Source organism: Vicugna pacos, chromosome 9 (assembly GCF_048564905.1).
Source record: "Vicugna pacos chromosome 9, VicPac4, whole genome shotgun sequence".
In the NCBI taxonomy this organism is placed as follows: Eukaryota; Metazoa; Chordata; class Mammalia; order Artiodactyla; family Camelidae; genus Vicugna; species Vicugna pacos.
Window position 1 is genome coordinate 75,504,716 of NC_132995.1, and position 15,037 is coordinate 75,519,752.

The 15,037-nt window shown below is 54.5% G+C and overlaps 1 protein-coding gene across 2 annotated transcripts; it reads left to right on the plus strand.

Moving 5' to 3' along the window:
- The first annotated feature begins 836 nt into the window (after positions 1–836).
- GFI1 (growth factor independent 1 transcriptional repressor) lies at positions 837–11,410 on the plus strand. 2 transcript variants are annotated; one of them, XM_072968262.1, is made up of 7 exons: positions 837–944; positions 3,336–3,549; positions 3,870–4,052; positions 5,789–6,270; positions 6,390–6,527; positions 7,567–7,732; positions 10,070–11,410. In XM_072968262.1, exons 2-7 carry the CDS (start codon positions 3,435–3,437, stop codon positions 10,246–10,248), a joined length of 1,263 nt encoding a protein of 420 aa, XP_072824363.1. In that variant the 5' UTR covers positions 837–944; positions 3,336–3,434; the 3' UTR covers positions 10,249–11,410. The 2 variants fall into 2 exon arrangements, with proteins under 2 accessions (XP_072824363.1, XP_072824364.1); XM_072968263.1 differs by lacking the exon at positions 837–944 and adding an exon at positions 2,404–2,531.
- The last annotated feature ends 3,627 nt before the right edge of the window (positions 11,411–15,037 follow it).

Sequence of the window (15,037 nt, forward strand, 5' to 3'; positions counted from 1 at the left end):
CCGCGCGGTCTTTAATTTCGCAGCTCCAACCACCGGAAGCTACAGCCGCCGGCCGAGCGGCCCCGGCCCAGCGCGGGTGTGCGCGGCGCGGGGAGGGCGCGCCCGCCAGCCCAGCCGGGCGCCCGTGGGACGCGCCGCCAGCGCCCTCTCGGCCGGGGGCTCGGCGCTCGCCCACCTCTTCCAAATTTAACCATTACCTAAATCCGAAGGGAAATGAGCAAACCTCTGGGATTGGGTGTCAAGGTATTTTCAGCCTTGCTGGGCGTATTTATCCCGAAGTGTTTCCACAACAAGCTATTTCGGGGCCGCGGGGCAGGTTTCGCTCTGCGGACGCCGCGGCCACTCGCCGGGCTCCAGGCCGGCGGCACCGCGGGCCGGTGATTCACGGTCCCGACCCGGGGGCGACGCAGCCCAGGCAGGCGGCGGGGTTGGGGGGGGTGTCCCGGGACGGATGGGCGGGGAGACCTCCTCGGAGCAGGGCGCTCCCACTGCCGGTGCTCCAAGCAATCTGTGTCCTGAATCTGTGACTTCTTCTCGCTGCGGAAGTCTCCCAGGAGCCAAGAATAGTTCGTTTTCTTTCGAGTCATTTCTAGTGCCTGGGTCTCTGGGCCCTCCGAGTCTCCCCATCTCCCGCCGCCCCACAGAGAAAACATGGGGAAGGCGGCCGGGGAGGGCGGCTGGAAAAGCCGGGCCCCCGTCCGCCTCCTGCCCCCTTGCGCAAAGGAGGAGCGCGCCCCGCCGCCCGACGGGGGCTGGGGGGATTGGGGGGGGGGAGGTCTGACAGGGCTAAGCGAGCTGCTCCTTAACGCTCAGGAAGTGAAGCTTGTGGCTTTGGGGGCTGAGCTCGGAAGGAGATTGAAAAAGAGAGAGAGAGCGCGGTCTCTCCTGAAAGCAACTCAGTTTGAAAACTCTCGGAGCTCGGTGCCCGCGCCCTGACCCCGCAGGTAGGTCCGCTGCACCTCCCACCCTGGCGGGGGCGGCCGCGGGACCAGGCAGGGCGCCCGCACTGCGGGGGTGACCAGAGGGCGCCGCGGGGTTCCCACCGGCGGCCGGCCGCCCTTGAGGAGCTCGGAGAGGGCTATCCTCTGGGTCCCCGCGCGACCCGCACCGCGGGGCTGGGGTCTGGCGCAAAGGACGCTCGCCAGGCTGTTGGTAGTTCTGCAGGGGCGCGAGATCCACCGGGAAGGAAACATCTAGTCGGGAGGCAGTGGCAACTGGGCCCAGGAGGCTGCCCGCTCCGCACCTCGCGCTCCCGCCTTCCCAGGACCTGACGGTGAAGCCAGGCCCGGCCAGCCCGCGCGCGCTAACGGGCCCGACCCGCCCCGCTCCGCCCCTGGCCGCCAGCTGCTGCGAGAGGTCGCCTTCCCACGCGCTCAGCCCTCGGCCCTACTGCTCCTCCACCGATTCCACCCTCCCAAGAACAGACAGAGCCAGCCGGGGTGCGAGAGAGGCGCGGGGCCGCGGCCCGGGCCGGGGGTCTGCTTCCGCGCCGGCCTGAACGATACCGCGCGGTCCCAGCCCAGATTCAGCGGCGGCGGCGGCAGCTCACCCCCTGCCTCCCCGCCCCCGCCCGCTGCGCGCCAACGCAGACCCAGGCCGCAGGGCCCTCGGGACTTTTTCACCCAGTTTTCCTTTTCCTCTGAGTTTCATGGTTGTTTAAGAAACTGGGTTTTGCGTTTGTGGTGTTTAACTATACAGCCGACCGAAGGGCTCACGCCGGGGCTCAGGGGAAAATGAAGGCACAACCGCGCGCTAGGGCAGCCCAGCATCCTGAAGCCCAGGTCCTTGTATCCTCCCGGATACAAGCGGGAGGCACCCTTACCCCTAGGAGCCTCCTGGCGTTTAGGACGCGGGAGACGCCGCTTGGGACTTCGCTACTTGTCCCAGCCGTCTTTTCTCCCAAGCTTGTCCCCACTATTCCTCTGGGGAAGGGGACGCAGTAGGGCGTGCGAAGAGAATCCGTTTTGAGCCCAGAGAGCCGGCGGGCAGACCTAGACCCTGTCCTACATCCTGCCCTGGGAGCCGCGCGGCCCCTGGTCAGGCAGCCTAACGCGCGAAGCACGAGCGCGAGAGGGTCCTGCTCCGGCCCGGGATGCCCAGCGCCCCTGTTGCTCCCTGAACTAGACAAGACCTCGGAAGACCGCGGCGCCCGAAGAGCTTGTAGCTCGCACATGAACCCGGCCCCCATCGCCTTCACCCCGAGAGGAAGGCAGATTCGTTTTGCCCATACCTCCTAGCCCGCCTGGTCCCGCCCCCGGATCGAGCCCAGAGCAGGAGCCGGAGGCGCTGCCCCGCCTCCCCGCCGGGCTCAGGTTTCGACCCCGGGATTATGTGAACTGATTGGGGGGTTAATGAGAGCAGCGTAGCAGGCAGCCAGCTCCCTCCCAGGCCCGCGCCCGCAGCCCGGCTCTGTGGCTACTGCCGGAGCAGCCTGCGCTTTCCTGCGTCCTCTAAACTGTTGGTTCTCCGCGGACTCCGGACACCGCGCGTTTCCCAGCCACCGCGCGCGAATCCGGCTCGACTTCCCCAGGGTAAGGTTTTTGGTGAGCAGAACGGAAAGTGCTTTTTCCCGTGACTTGGTTTCCGAGGCTGGATCTCCATAGTCTGGAGTGTCTTGTCCCGAACCCTGCCTGTTACCTCTGCACTCGCGTCTCCAAACCAACGTTTCTCCTGCGTGGGGCACGAGTGAGCGCCGATCAAGATCGCTGGGAAGCGACTTCTCGGTGCAGGGATCGGTCCTTTGCCACCTGCACACTACCTCCCTGCCTCCTTTCTTCGGCCTTTAATGGCCCCAGGCCTTCTGCTGCTGTCCCCTCAACCTGGCTCTAAAGCCAGCCCGAGGTGTCGCGTCCCTGCCCCCTTTCACTGAAGTCTGTAACTGGCTCTTGGAGGGCTTGGCTCTTTGCCTCAACCTGGTCTGCGGCCATCGACACATCCCCTCGCCCTAAACTGATCTGCGCTTCTACTCCTTCCTCCCCGTACTCAGGCAGGCAGTGAGTGGTTGAGTCGGGGTAACTGGCCCGTTGGGGACACCGGCTTTCCGAGAGTTTACCACAGCGAGTTTTGCTAGGGAAGGGGAGGGGCGTGGGCAGGACAGAAAGAAGAGGCCTGAGTGTGGGCCCGGGGAAGGGTTTCACTGATGAGCTGTGGCGGCGGCGGGCTCGCGCCACCTGTCCGAGTGCCACCTGGTGAGCGTAGTGCAGGGGGGGGCAAGCCCCACCTCCCCCGGGCCTTCTTCCCTCCTCCCCGGCCCGAGCTCTCTCTCTGCTCGGCTGCCCAGTCCCGGGCCCCGGAGCGTGCTGACCCTGCGTTTCTACCCTGTTCTCCTCTCGCAGGTCTCCGCCTGGCTGGGGCTGAGCAAGAATTCGGGTAACGGTGGGCTGACTGCGGCTTCAGGAACCCTTGGAACCGAGTGGGGAGCGCGCCCGACCACCATGCCGCGTTCGTTCCTTGTCAAGAGCAAGAAGGCTCACAGTTACCACCAGCCGCGCTCCCCGGGACCCGACTATTCTCTCCGCCTGGAAAATGTGCTGGCGCCGGGCGGAGCAGGTGCGGGGCGCGCGCGCGCCGGGCCGGGCTGCTTCCGGGGCCATAGACTGCGCCCCGCCACAGCATCCCTCAGGAACCGGGAAGGGCGATCCTGACGCCCCTTTACTGCCCTTTTTCGGTTTCCTACCGTTCGGGTTCCTTCCGGCCTCGTCGCCTAGGTGCCAAGGCCTCTCTGCTCCCGCTCCTGGATCCCGGAGTGTTCCGGCCAGGTCTGGGGTGAGAAGAGGGAGCCCAGGTGCCACTGTCTGGGCGGCCACCACTTAAAAGCCATCAAGCCCACCAGACCCAGCCTGAGTCCCTGTCCTACCTCCTCTCCGCAGACAGCACCTCGAGCGCAGGTGGGGCGAAGGCGGAGCCCCGGGGCCGTTTGTCCCCCGAGTCTCAGCTGACCGAGGCCCCTGACAGAGCCTCCGCGTCCCCTGGCAGCTGTGAGGGCAGCGTGTGCGATCGGAGCTCCGAGTTTGAAGACTTCTGGAGGCCTCCGTCGCCCTCTGTGTCTCCAGGTAGGGACCCTTTGGGAGGCACGGACCCCGCGGTAAAGAATGAACCCGCGCGACTTCGGGCACAGAAAGGCTAAACAGGGAGGCGCCGGGTTCTCTACGACTAAGAGCCTGCTTGCAGGGTCTGGGGTCTGGATCGGAGACAGTGGGACCTGGGCTGTGCATTGCTAATATTTGTTTGCACCGAGCCGGTGGGTGAGAGAAAATAAATAAGTCGTCTCAGGCAGCAACGTCGACTTTTCGTTTTCCGACCAGAGCTGATTGTTTAGAAAGAACTGAGATCCCAGGACCCAGACCCCAAAGTCTCCTACGGAGACCTGGGCAGTCTGAGAGAAAAGAGTCGTTGCGTTTAAAAATTATGCTCGCTCCCGTGGCGCTGGACCTGACAGAGCTAGGCGCCAAGCGGAAGGGACTGGTCCCGGACCAAAATCTCGGCTCCCCGCTGTGTTTTCGCAGGCGTGGATTGGGGGCCTATTTCATTTTTCGTTCTGCCGGCTTAGCCCAGCCTTGCGGACCAACCTACGGGTTTCATTTACAGCCAGCAACCGAGTCTCTCGCAAACTGAGTAACCGCACTTTGGATGGGGGCGAATCTTGGGTGCCGGAAGGAGAGCCAAGGGCCAGTTATTTCCAGATCTCATTTAACAGTTTTAGAAGATATCCCCAGCCCCATCCCACGCTCAGTGATCGACGTGGCTAAAACCGTAGCTCCAGAGAGTCCTTCTGGGATCTGGCGGCCCGAGAGTCCTCGGCTATGCAGGACACCGTCCCGCAAGGCCTGAGTGCCGCCGGAATCTCTGACGGAAACTCAAAGCGCAGCTTCTTACTGAAGCGGCCAGCCTGGACTGCACTCTGCGGTGTGTGTGAACAGATTTGATTTGTAAATCCATATGCAGTTAGAGAAAAGTACATATTGGGTTTCTGGTTTTAGCAACATTTACACGGGTGGGGGTGCAGAAGGCCGCGAATTCACAAAGCTGGTCGCCTTGCAGGAGGTGGCCAAACCTTAAATTGTAAATTATTCTCTAAGAAATTTGTGGGGTTTTCTCCTGTCAAACTATGACGAGAGTGGGAATGGAAGTACTTGACAGGCAGTTCAAGACCCAAGGCTTCTTCCAGCTGCCCCTTTGCTACCTGCACTGGGTATTTACTAACTTTGAGGAATGTTAACGCCTTCTCGTCCCCCCCCCCCCCCCCCCCGAGACAGACACGTCTAGGGTAGGCCGGGCCGCATTTATTGCTTCTCTTCTTCCCTCCTTATCGATTCCGGGAAAGAAAAAGGACGGAGTGGGAACACCACACGCAGGGGCCGGGAGAGCGCCCGCCCACGGGCGCTGTCCAGGGCGGGGGCGGCCGCCTCCTCCCGCGCAGGTCCGCTCGGCTCAGCGCTGCTTTGAAGCGAGTCGCGCCTTTCTCTGTGGGAGCACCAGGTGTGCTGGTCTGGCCAGAAAAGACGCTCTTAACCTGGCACGGAATTTACCTCTCTCCTCACTCGGTGTCATTTTAATTTTCTGTTTGCTTGCTTGGCTGCCTCCAAGGGTCCTCAAGGCCCCAGGCACCGGCCCGTGTTGGATCCTGGGGGCGTTTTAGGCACCCAGCGCGGCGCCGGGCGCAGGGCTGCGGCACAAATGCTGGGTGCCGGGCAGTCCGCAGACACGCCGCCTGGCCGACGCCGCCGGGCGGCTTCCGCTCCGCGGTTTTAAGCCCGATCTGACTGGACACCCCCTCGTGCCTCCACAGCCTCGGAGAAATCGGTGTGCCCGTCGCTGGACGAGGCTCAGCCCTTCGCGCTGCCCTTCAAGCCGTACTCGTGGAGCGGCCTGGCGGGCTCCGACCTCCGGCACCTGGTGCAGAGCTGCCGGCCTTGCGCGGCCCTGGAGCGCGGCGCCGGCCTGGGCCTCTTCTGCGAGCGCGCCCCGGAACCAGGCCACCCCGCGGCGCTGTACGGCCCGGAGCGGGCTGCGGGCGGCGCGGGCGCCGGGGCGCCCGGGGGAGGCGGCGCGGGGAGCGGCGCTGCCGGCGGCGCGGGCCCGGGCCTCTACGGCGACTTCGGGCCCGCGGCGACAGGACTGTACGAGAGGCCGGCGGCGGGCGGGCTGTACCCGGGGCGCGGCCACGGGCTGCACGCAGACCAGGGCGCCGGCGTCAAGGTGGAGTCGGAGCTGCTGTGCACCCGCCTGCTGCTGGGCGGCGGCTCCTACAAGTGCATCAAGTGCAGCAAGGTGAGGCCCCCGCGCGCCTGGCCTGTCCGACCCCGTGCCCGCGCCGCCCCCCGGCCCCCCGCCCGCGCCCGCGCGCCTCGGCCCCGCTCAGCGCCCTCTCCCGGCCCCACCCGCCTCAGGTGTTCTCCACACCGCACGGGCTCGAGGTGCACGTGCGCAGGTCCCACAGCGGCACGAGACCGTTCGCGTGCGAGATGTGCGGCAAGACCTTCGGGCACGCGGTGAGCCTGGAGCAGCACAAGGCCGTGCACTCGCAGGTAAGCGCGGGGCGCACGGCCGCGCCGCGCCGCCCCGCCCAGGTTTCCGCGGGCGGGCAGCGCCCCTTCCCTGCGCAGCGCCCGCCGCCCTCCGCTCGGCAGCTCTCTCCTTGGACTTCCCCGGGACTGCCCCGTCTCCTCCGCCGTGGCCCTCTGCTCGGACGTAGGCGTGCAGGGAAGGCGCGTGGTGGCCGGCTCAGGCCTCGAGGCAGCCCTAGAGTTTGGTGTCACATCATTGTGAGCCTCCAGAATGTGATCCCCATCATTACTTTGGGTTTGAGAAGGGCTTGTATGCGCTCTTGCAGCTGATACATCAGATTTATTAGCTCCGTTTCTTGGCCTCCTTCCTTTTCATCAAATGGCAGTCACTTAATCTGCACCGACTCCTCCCGACTGAAAAGAAGGAATCTCAGCTTATTTATAGCGTCCAGTATTTGTCCTGCTTTTCTTTCGTTTATTCATTTATAAAAATTTTGTTGCCCAACTTCCAGGTGCCAGGCATGTAAGAATTCAGTAACACACTGGGTCTCTGACAGGACGCCCCCACTGGAGATAGCAGTTTGGCTGAGAGAGAGTGGTGGGAAAGCAAACAAGTACACAGGAACTACGGCAGGAGAATGCTTACTTACAGAGGCTTACTTACTAAAAAGAGTATTTCCCATCTCCTTCAATGCCTACACTGGCTGGTGGGGGCAACTCCAGTGCCTGAGGTCTGAGCCTCCTGTTGAGGAGGGTGGAGAAGTGTTTGTAAACAGGTGTCAAAAAAGCAGGGTGGGGATACATCATTGCCATGGGGTGTGGAGGGTTGCGGGTGAAAAGTGTTTGGGTGGAAAACGTGTTGAAGGCGTAGAGGATTAGGGTGGGGAGGGTGGAGGCTGGAAGTCAGTGAGGAGGAGCGAGGATGATGGGGCAGGCCACGTGGAAGGGCAGTCTGAAGGCAGGCAGAGCCCTGGCGTTGGGGACTTCGGGGCAGGGTGGGGGCGGGGGGAATGGCGGCCTAGATGGTTGCAGTAGGGGTGCCACATCTTTCTCTCCACAGGAACGGAGCTTTGACTGTAAGATCTGTGGCAAGAGCTTCAAGAGGTCGTCTACGCTGTCCACACACCTGCTCATCCACTCAGACACCCGGCCCTACCCCTGTCAGTACTGTGGCAAGAGGTTCCACCAGAAGTCGGACATGAAGAAACACACCTTCATCCACACGGGTGAGCTGAAGGCCCTTGGCTTGGAAGAAGCCCCTGGTGAAGGATGGGTGGTGGGGGCCGTTGTTCGTCTCCTGAGGCCAGCGTGATTCACCTCCTTTGTGATACTCTGTTTCTGGAATGAGTGGAGGATGTGGGCCTTCCAGATGGAGTTAATCACTGCAGCACATTACAGAAAACAAGGAGGTAGATTCTCTTAGGTTCACTTACATACCTGGTTCTCCCCAGAGGGGCCTTGATTTGGGGGTGTAGCTGAAGAGCCACTGAGCAGCTCAGCTGCAGGTTCTCTATCCTTGCAAAGAATATTTTCCACTAGTTTAGCAGCTGCTCCTGCTGCTGCCTGCTCTAGGTGAAATATGAAGCTCTCTGGTCCTTTCAGAGCGTTGCTGTAAATGTTCACCTAGAGACTGAGGCTTTCTCTAGGCTACCACCCAGCTTTTGGGGGGAGGGACTTACATGTGGCCTGTTGGCTGCATTTTTAGGAGTCTAATGGCTTATTCTGATTGGGGAGGAAATTACTGGGCTTTCTGCTAAGCACTTTTTAAATGCATGATCTCATTTTATGCTCAAAGCAACCCAGGGAGATAGAGACTATTCCTTACCCCCATTTTATCGATGAGGAAAATGAGGCACAGAAGGGTTAGGTAACTTGCCCCAGGGCCGTACTGCTAGCAAGTAGCAGGGCCAGGACTCAAATTCAGGTCTGTCTGCTCTCAGACGGCTATGCTCTTGACCATTGTTTATTGCCTTCTACTGTCAGAGTCAAGGGGATTGATAAGTATAGAGAGCTTCTATTCACTTAATATCAACCTTTCTCAAAACATCAGCAAGTTCTGCATAATAGTCATGATTCTTTACCTATTATAATGCTTTATCATTTACAAAGTGCTTTCAGATCTATCACTTTATTTGATTCTCACTGCCGTCCCATAAAGTACAAGGAGCTGCTCTTACTATTCTGAAACTCAGAAAAATGGAATGATTTACCAAAGGTCGGACTGAGACTAAGTCATGGGGCTGTGGAATGCTCTGGCTTCCACTCTTTCCCTAACATTCTGATTGTGTGTGGTGTGGTTTGAAGGCCTGGAGCACTCTCTTTAATAGTCAACAAAGCATTTATAAGAGATATATGAGACCTGTAATTTTATTTTGCTTCAGAATATGAATACTGACTTAAAATAAATAGCAGTGTGTCCCAAACAACCAGCACTGATGTTTGTAAATATGCTTGGGCATTTAGAAGCCCTCATCAGAAAACCTAGAAAGATATCCTACTTTAATCATGCCCCCTTGCCTGAAATTTCCGTGTAACTCACTCCTTTTAAGTAAAGATATTCAAGGCACTCACCAAAATGCAACTAAGATCTTGACTGAATGAAACATTAAACCCTTATCAAACATTTACATTAGAGTTAGAATTTGTTTCCCAGATTTGTTGAACCCTAAGGGGATAGGATATGTTTTGATGGGTGGTTCCGTATCAAGGGAATCTGAAGCATGAAGATAGAAAGGGGCACAGCAAAACAGACTTCATCTATTCTGCATTTTTTTCTAATGCCAAGCTCTGACCATAGTTCCATGGTGAGGCTATTTGGAAAATCGTCCTATTTCCCAAATGTTAAACAGCACATATATTGGAAAAATACAACCTAGTTTCTATCTGTTATTTATTAATCAATGGTAAAGAGTTGCTGGTATGTAAAGAATCCTGTGATTAACCTCGTGGAAAGAAAGTAAAATCAAGATTGAAAAGTGTCAGCTACCTTAAAAAGTGCCTTGGGACCAGATGTAGATTTTAAAATAGGACTTTGAGAACTGCCCATACTTCTGATACATTCTGTTGTCCTCCACGAGCAAGAAGGAAGGCAGGCTCACTGGTCCATACAAACCAACACCCACTTGGAAACTCAGATTTGAAAACTTCCTCTCAAATAGAACAGTCACATGGTTTGAAAGTCAGCAACCCCCGCCCCCCCGCCCCCCCTCCTTGTGCTGAACACCTGCCGTGGGAGCTCTCTGCTTCTAAAGTCAGGGGAGTCCTCCCGGGCTAGATTCAGCTGCGAGTCTGGGGAGGGCACGTGGCCTCTGCTCTGTTTCCGTTTAGCAGGAAACGGTTTGAGGCCTCTGGCTGGGAACCCCGGCTCAGAAAGTCTCCCTTTCCCCCCGGCATGTCTGTGGCTTCCCGGGACTCGCGTTGCCGCCCACGTCACCCTCCAAGCTGCCTGAGGGCCATAGACTGAGGTGCAGCCAGCTGCTGCCAAGAACATGTGGGTCACAGTGAGTCCCCCCGAGCTCATCACAGACTCACGCTTCCTCCCCTCCCCCGTTCCATCCCGGTAGGTGAGAAGCCCCACAAGTGCCAGGTGTGCGGCAAGGCGTTCAGCCAGAGCTCCAACCTCATCACCCACAGCCGCAAGCACACAGGCTTCAAGCCCTTTGGCTGCGACCTGTGTGGGAAGGGCTTCCAGAGGAAGGTGGACCTCAGGCGGCACCGGGAGACACAGCACGGGCTCAAATGAGCACCTGGCCACACGCACAGCTACACAACACTACGGAGGGCAGCCCCCACTTGCCACCAGCAGCTTCCGCAGATCCCACCAGCGAGATCCCCCTTCACCCTCCTCCCTGGAGCCGCCAGAGGGGATGTTACCCTTTCAAAGCTCAGCCTGGAGTGGGAACCAAATGACTCACTGCACTTTGGACACACCAAATAGGCCTCTCCACTCCTGCAGTCTCAAAGTCGAGAGGAGATCAGATAAAACTTTGGGCCTTACAGCCCTTCCCACTCCCAGCCCTGTCCCACAGGCAGATAGGGCGGTCCTTAAGCTTGCTTCCCTCCTTCTCTGACCTGCTCTACACGTGCATGGAAGAGGAGGGACGACCATTTGCAAGGCAGACACGTGCTAATGTTTCGTCTGGAATGAAGAACAAGTGTTTTGCTTTTACTCTCCTGGGAAGCCTGTCGACCCCTTCCTGTTGGGTGCTGCCTACGAAGCTCGGAGGAATCCTTTCTCCCGTTTGAAGACTGGTTCAGAAACTGACTTGGGGAAGGAGTGTCCTACTTTTGAAATTACAAGATCCACTGTCGTGCCTGCCCTAAGAAGGAGCAGAAGCACAGTGGACTTGGTGGTGAGAGGAGACTAGGGGTCCTCCCTGCAGGAGGCCTGGAGAGGCTTCCTCAGAGGCGGTGGAAGCAGAGTGATGCCTTTGGACATGATGCATCCATTTACTTAGCAAATGCTCCCGACCCCCAGTTACCGTGGTACTGTTCTGGGTACTGGGGAGCCAGAGGGTAAAGTCTTGGCCTTGGCCTCTGCCCTTCGAAAAGCTAACCGTCGCACCTGCAGGTAGCTGGGTCTGTTCTCTCTCTCCAGAGGAATTCTAAGAAGACAAAATAGAATCTTGAATTTCCCCTTCTCACCGTTTGGACTTTATCAAGCGTAATTGAAAAATAGCTGAACAGATAGTTCAAAGGTTCTCGTGTGTATATTCAGTTTTTTTATTGTTAAACTGGTATTTTTAAGATGTCTAAGCTAACAGGCATGTGAGAGTGAAGGCTCTGTCTTCAATCTTTGAACCCTCCATATGTAAGAGACAAAAAGTGGTGTTTTTACTTTGTTGAAGTTTCTAAATGTTTTTAAGCCTTCTGGAGTGCATTATGTTTGTTAATACATATTTATTAGAGTGATGTTTTAAGTTAATAAAGTATTAAGACTCTTCCATGTTGCTTTTCATTTAGGCAGGGACTTTGGGAAAGACCTTTGTGTTCGTCTGCAGGGGGAGGTGGCACCGGAGGAGACTGGGGCGGAGTGTACGAGTAAAGAAGACACGCAGCGTCCAGAGGAGAGTGAACTCCGGTGCTCTGGTCTTCACGGGCCTTTTCGTTTCCTTCTGTGCCTTCTTCTCAGCAGGGAAGCGAGGGGTACAAACCTGAGCGCCTGCCACGCAGAATCCCTGTTCTCCCCCGTGCATAGGCTCTTTATTCTGAGAGCTTCCGTTGTTTTGTTTTGTTTTGCTTTGTTTTGTTTTTAAACAGGCTAGAAGGCTCCCAGATGAATAAAGACATCGCAAGCCTTAAGTCTAGAGACTGAGTCTTAGTCACGGTGCCATCACCAGCACACCCTGTGACTCTGGCAAACCCACTGACCTTCCCGATACTGGTTCCCTTGATAAAGTGAAGACAGGGTCCTGCCATCCCAGTTCAGCCTTGACCACTCTGATTCCGTGGAGACTGGAGGGGGGAGGCAGTACCTGCGACTGACGAGCTGCCTCACTTGAGGCGAGTTTAAGTCTGAAGACTGACGAGGGTCAGTAAATCGGGGTCTGGGTTATTTCTGGCTCTCTCCCACCTGTGCGAGTTTCTTGCGTAAATCAGTCCTCTCATAGAATGAAACCAGAATAAGGGCCCGCCTGGCCTGAGTCCCAGCTGCCTGTGCGCTAGCTCTCCCTGCCAGGGCACGCGTGGCGTTGGCGACCATCAGCAGACTGTCCGTTTCTATTCAAGCCGATTTCTTCCATATGACTGAGCACCTAGGGTGTGCCTGGCACTGTTCTAGGCGCTGAGCATGCAGCAGCCAACACAGTGGCCTGTAGAGCTTAATGTACATGGTCACTTCAGCTCCTGGGACAGTGCCTGGAGCCCAGGAGGAAACTGAGCAATACTTGCTGAGGTGCTAAGTGAGCAAGCAGAGAAAATAAAAACTCCTGCTTCATCCTGGCTGGCTCTGCTCTCTACAGCACAGAGGGAAGAGAAATTGCTTGAGAACCAAGGAAGCAAACAGAACACAAGGCCACTCCCCGGGTTGGTGGGTAAGGGGGGCCTTGACGCCACTTCTCCCCGGTCTCTCAGTCTCGGGGCTTGGCCGTCCTCGCTTGGTTTTCAACACCATGTCTTTCCATGTCAGTTTACTCGCATTCAAAGCTGGAATTTGTTCACTCTATAATGCGATTTAAGAGAATCTCCCAGAACTGTTAGGTGAGCAGTTGCAGCATCCAGGTACCTCTCCCTGGTGTCCTGGGAAACAAAGCTCCCGGCGAAGAAAGATCACAGACGACCTTCTTACAGCATTCACCATAAGTACTGGTTGATTATTTCCAACCTGCCTTGAAGAGTAAAGAAGTCACATTGTGGGGTAAGTAGAATTGATTGAAATCTAGTTACCTGCCCAGTCTTGCTCTCTGATTATGACAATTAGAACTTTGGTCCATTTTCATAATCCCTTGTTATGCTATAAATGTACAATTTTAATTTTGATTTTAATACTATGCTCTTTTTGGGGAAAAAATGTATCTTGATATCCTCAGTTCAGAATCAAAACAAATTACTGTGTCTGTTACTGTGTGAAATTTGAAGATTGCAAATATCTCTCTTAATGTTATTACTTGACTCCATTAAAAATAGATTGTGAATATTCCATGTCACATTATTCATGAGGCAGGCCCTGGGCCTTTTGTCCGCCAGAGTAACAGAAGAAAGGGTAACAGGAGACACCAGAGCACACCTTTGTTTCTTTCACTAAATTTTTAATAACACCTCCAGCGGGCCAGTTGGTGAAGCTCAGCTCCTGCATAAAAGTGGAAAAGCACAGCTATCTCAGAGCAGACCAGCTCTTTCAGCAGCTAATTTGAGTTTGCGTTCATCTACACCAGAGATGATTAAATTACCTATCTAGTGTGCCAAGCTATCAGGATTCAGGCCACGTAAAAGGTGAATTTCATCTCATTGATTTGAGACACGAATGGAACAATTGAGTTTTAAAAGCCCCGCCTTAATTAAAGGCATAGCAAAGTATCACCCTAGGTGAGTTCTTGATGGCCATTGCCCTTGGAAATTGGGTGTCAATAGTGATTTGACCCACATCCTTTTGTCTTGTGCTTGTTTGTTTAATCTAATCACTTAACAGAAAGAATGAATTCAGAAGGAGGCCGAAAAGAACTCCGTCACTTTTTACTGTGCATTTCTGAAGCACTATTTTGTTTAAATCTCTGCAGCTATATTATCTCTACAGTAAAAAATGTTTCAGGAGTATGTAATACATTTATTTATTAACATTTATTCAACTTCTTAAAAAATTGAGGTATGGTCCGTTACAGTGTGTGAATTTCTGGTGTGCAGCATAATGTCCCAGTCATGCATATATATACATATATTCGTTTTCATATTCTTTTTCATTAAAGGTTATTACAAGATATTTACTATAGTTCCCTGTGCTGTACAGAAGAGATTTGGTTTTTATCTATTTTTATATATAGTGGTTAACATCTGTAAATCTCAAACTCCCAAATTTATCCCTTCCCATCCTCTTTCCCCTGGTAACCATAAGATTGTTTACATGTCTGCAAGTCTGTTTCTGTTTTGTAGATGAGTTCATTTGTGTTCTCTCTCTCTCTTTTTTTAAGATTCCAGATGTGAGTGATATTATATGGTATTTTTCTTTCTCTTTCTGGCTTACTTCACTTAGAATGACGATCTCCAGGTCCATCCATCCATTGCTGCAAATGGCATTATTTTATTTTTTTATTGCTGAATAGTATTCCATTGCATAAATATACCACAACTTCTTTATCCAGTCATCTGTTGATGGACATTTAGGTTGCTTCCATACTTTGCTATTGCACATAGTGCTACTGTGAACACTGGGGTGCATGTATCTTTTCAAATTAGAGTTCCCTCTGGACACATGCCCAGGAGTGGGATTGCTCGATCATATGGTAAGTCTATTCCTAGTCTTTTGAGGACTCTCCATATTGGTTTCCACAGTGGCTGCACCAAACTGCATTCCCACCAGCAGTGCAGGAGGGTCCCCTTTTCTCCACAGCCTCTCCAGCATTTGTCATTTGTGGGCTTTTGAATGATGGCCATTCTGACTGGTGTGAGGTGATATCTCATTGCAGTTTTGATTTTCATTTTTCTGATAATTAGTGATATTGAGCATTTTTTCATGTGCCTATTGGCCATTTGTATGTCTTCATTGGAGACTTGCTTGTTCATAGTCAACATTTCATTCAATAAGTCAAAATAAAAAAAGGAGAATTTCACCCCAAACCCTTCTAGCTTATAAGTTTGTTAATTTTTTAATGCTCCTTTCCAATATACTCATGTGCATATATTTATGTATTTTTTTACCCTGTGATCAATTTATGTCTAGATAGCTGTTTTATTTTTTGATAATATGGATACATATTTAAAACTGAGATATTTATATTTCACATTTAGAATTTTGACAATTTTTATGGCTAAATTGTACTGAAGTCTTAGTATTTATTAGGAATTTTACTGGTCATTAAGATAAAGTCTTTTCTGAAGTT

What these genes read in the sequence shown, in the direction of transcription:
- GFI1 (XM_072968262.1), top strand. Translation starts at nt 3,435, where the DNA reads ATGCCGCGTTCGTTCCTTGTCAAGAGCAAGAAGGCTCACAGTTACCAC. An exon ending in GCTGGCGCCGGGCGGAGCAG is followed by an intron (nt 3,550 to 3,869) that starts GTGCGGGGCGCG and finishes TCCTCTCCGCAG; the next exon opens with ACAGCACCTCGAGCGCAGGT. An exon ending in AGTGCATCAAGTGCAGCAAG is followed by an intron (nt 6,271 to 6,389) that starts GTGAGGCCCCCG and finishes CACCCGCCTCAG; the next exon opens with GTGTTCTCCACACCGCACGG.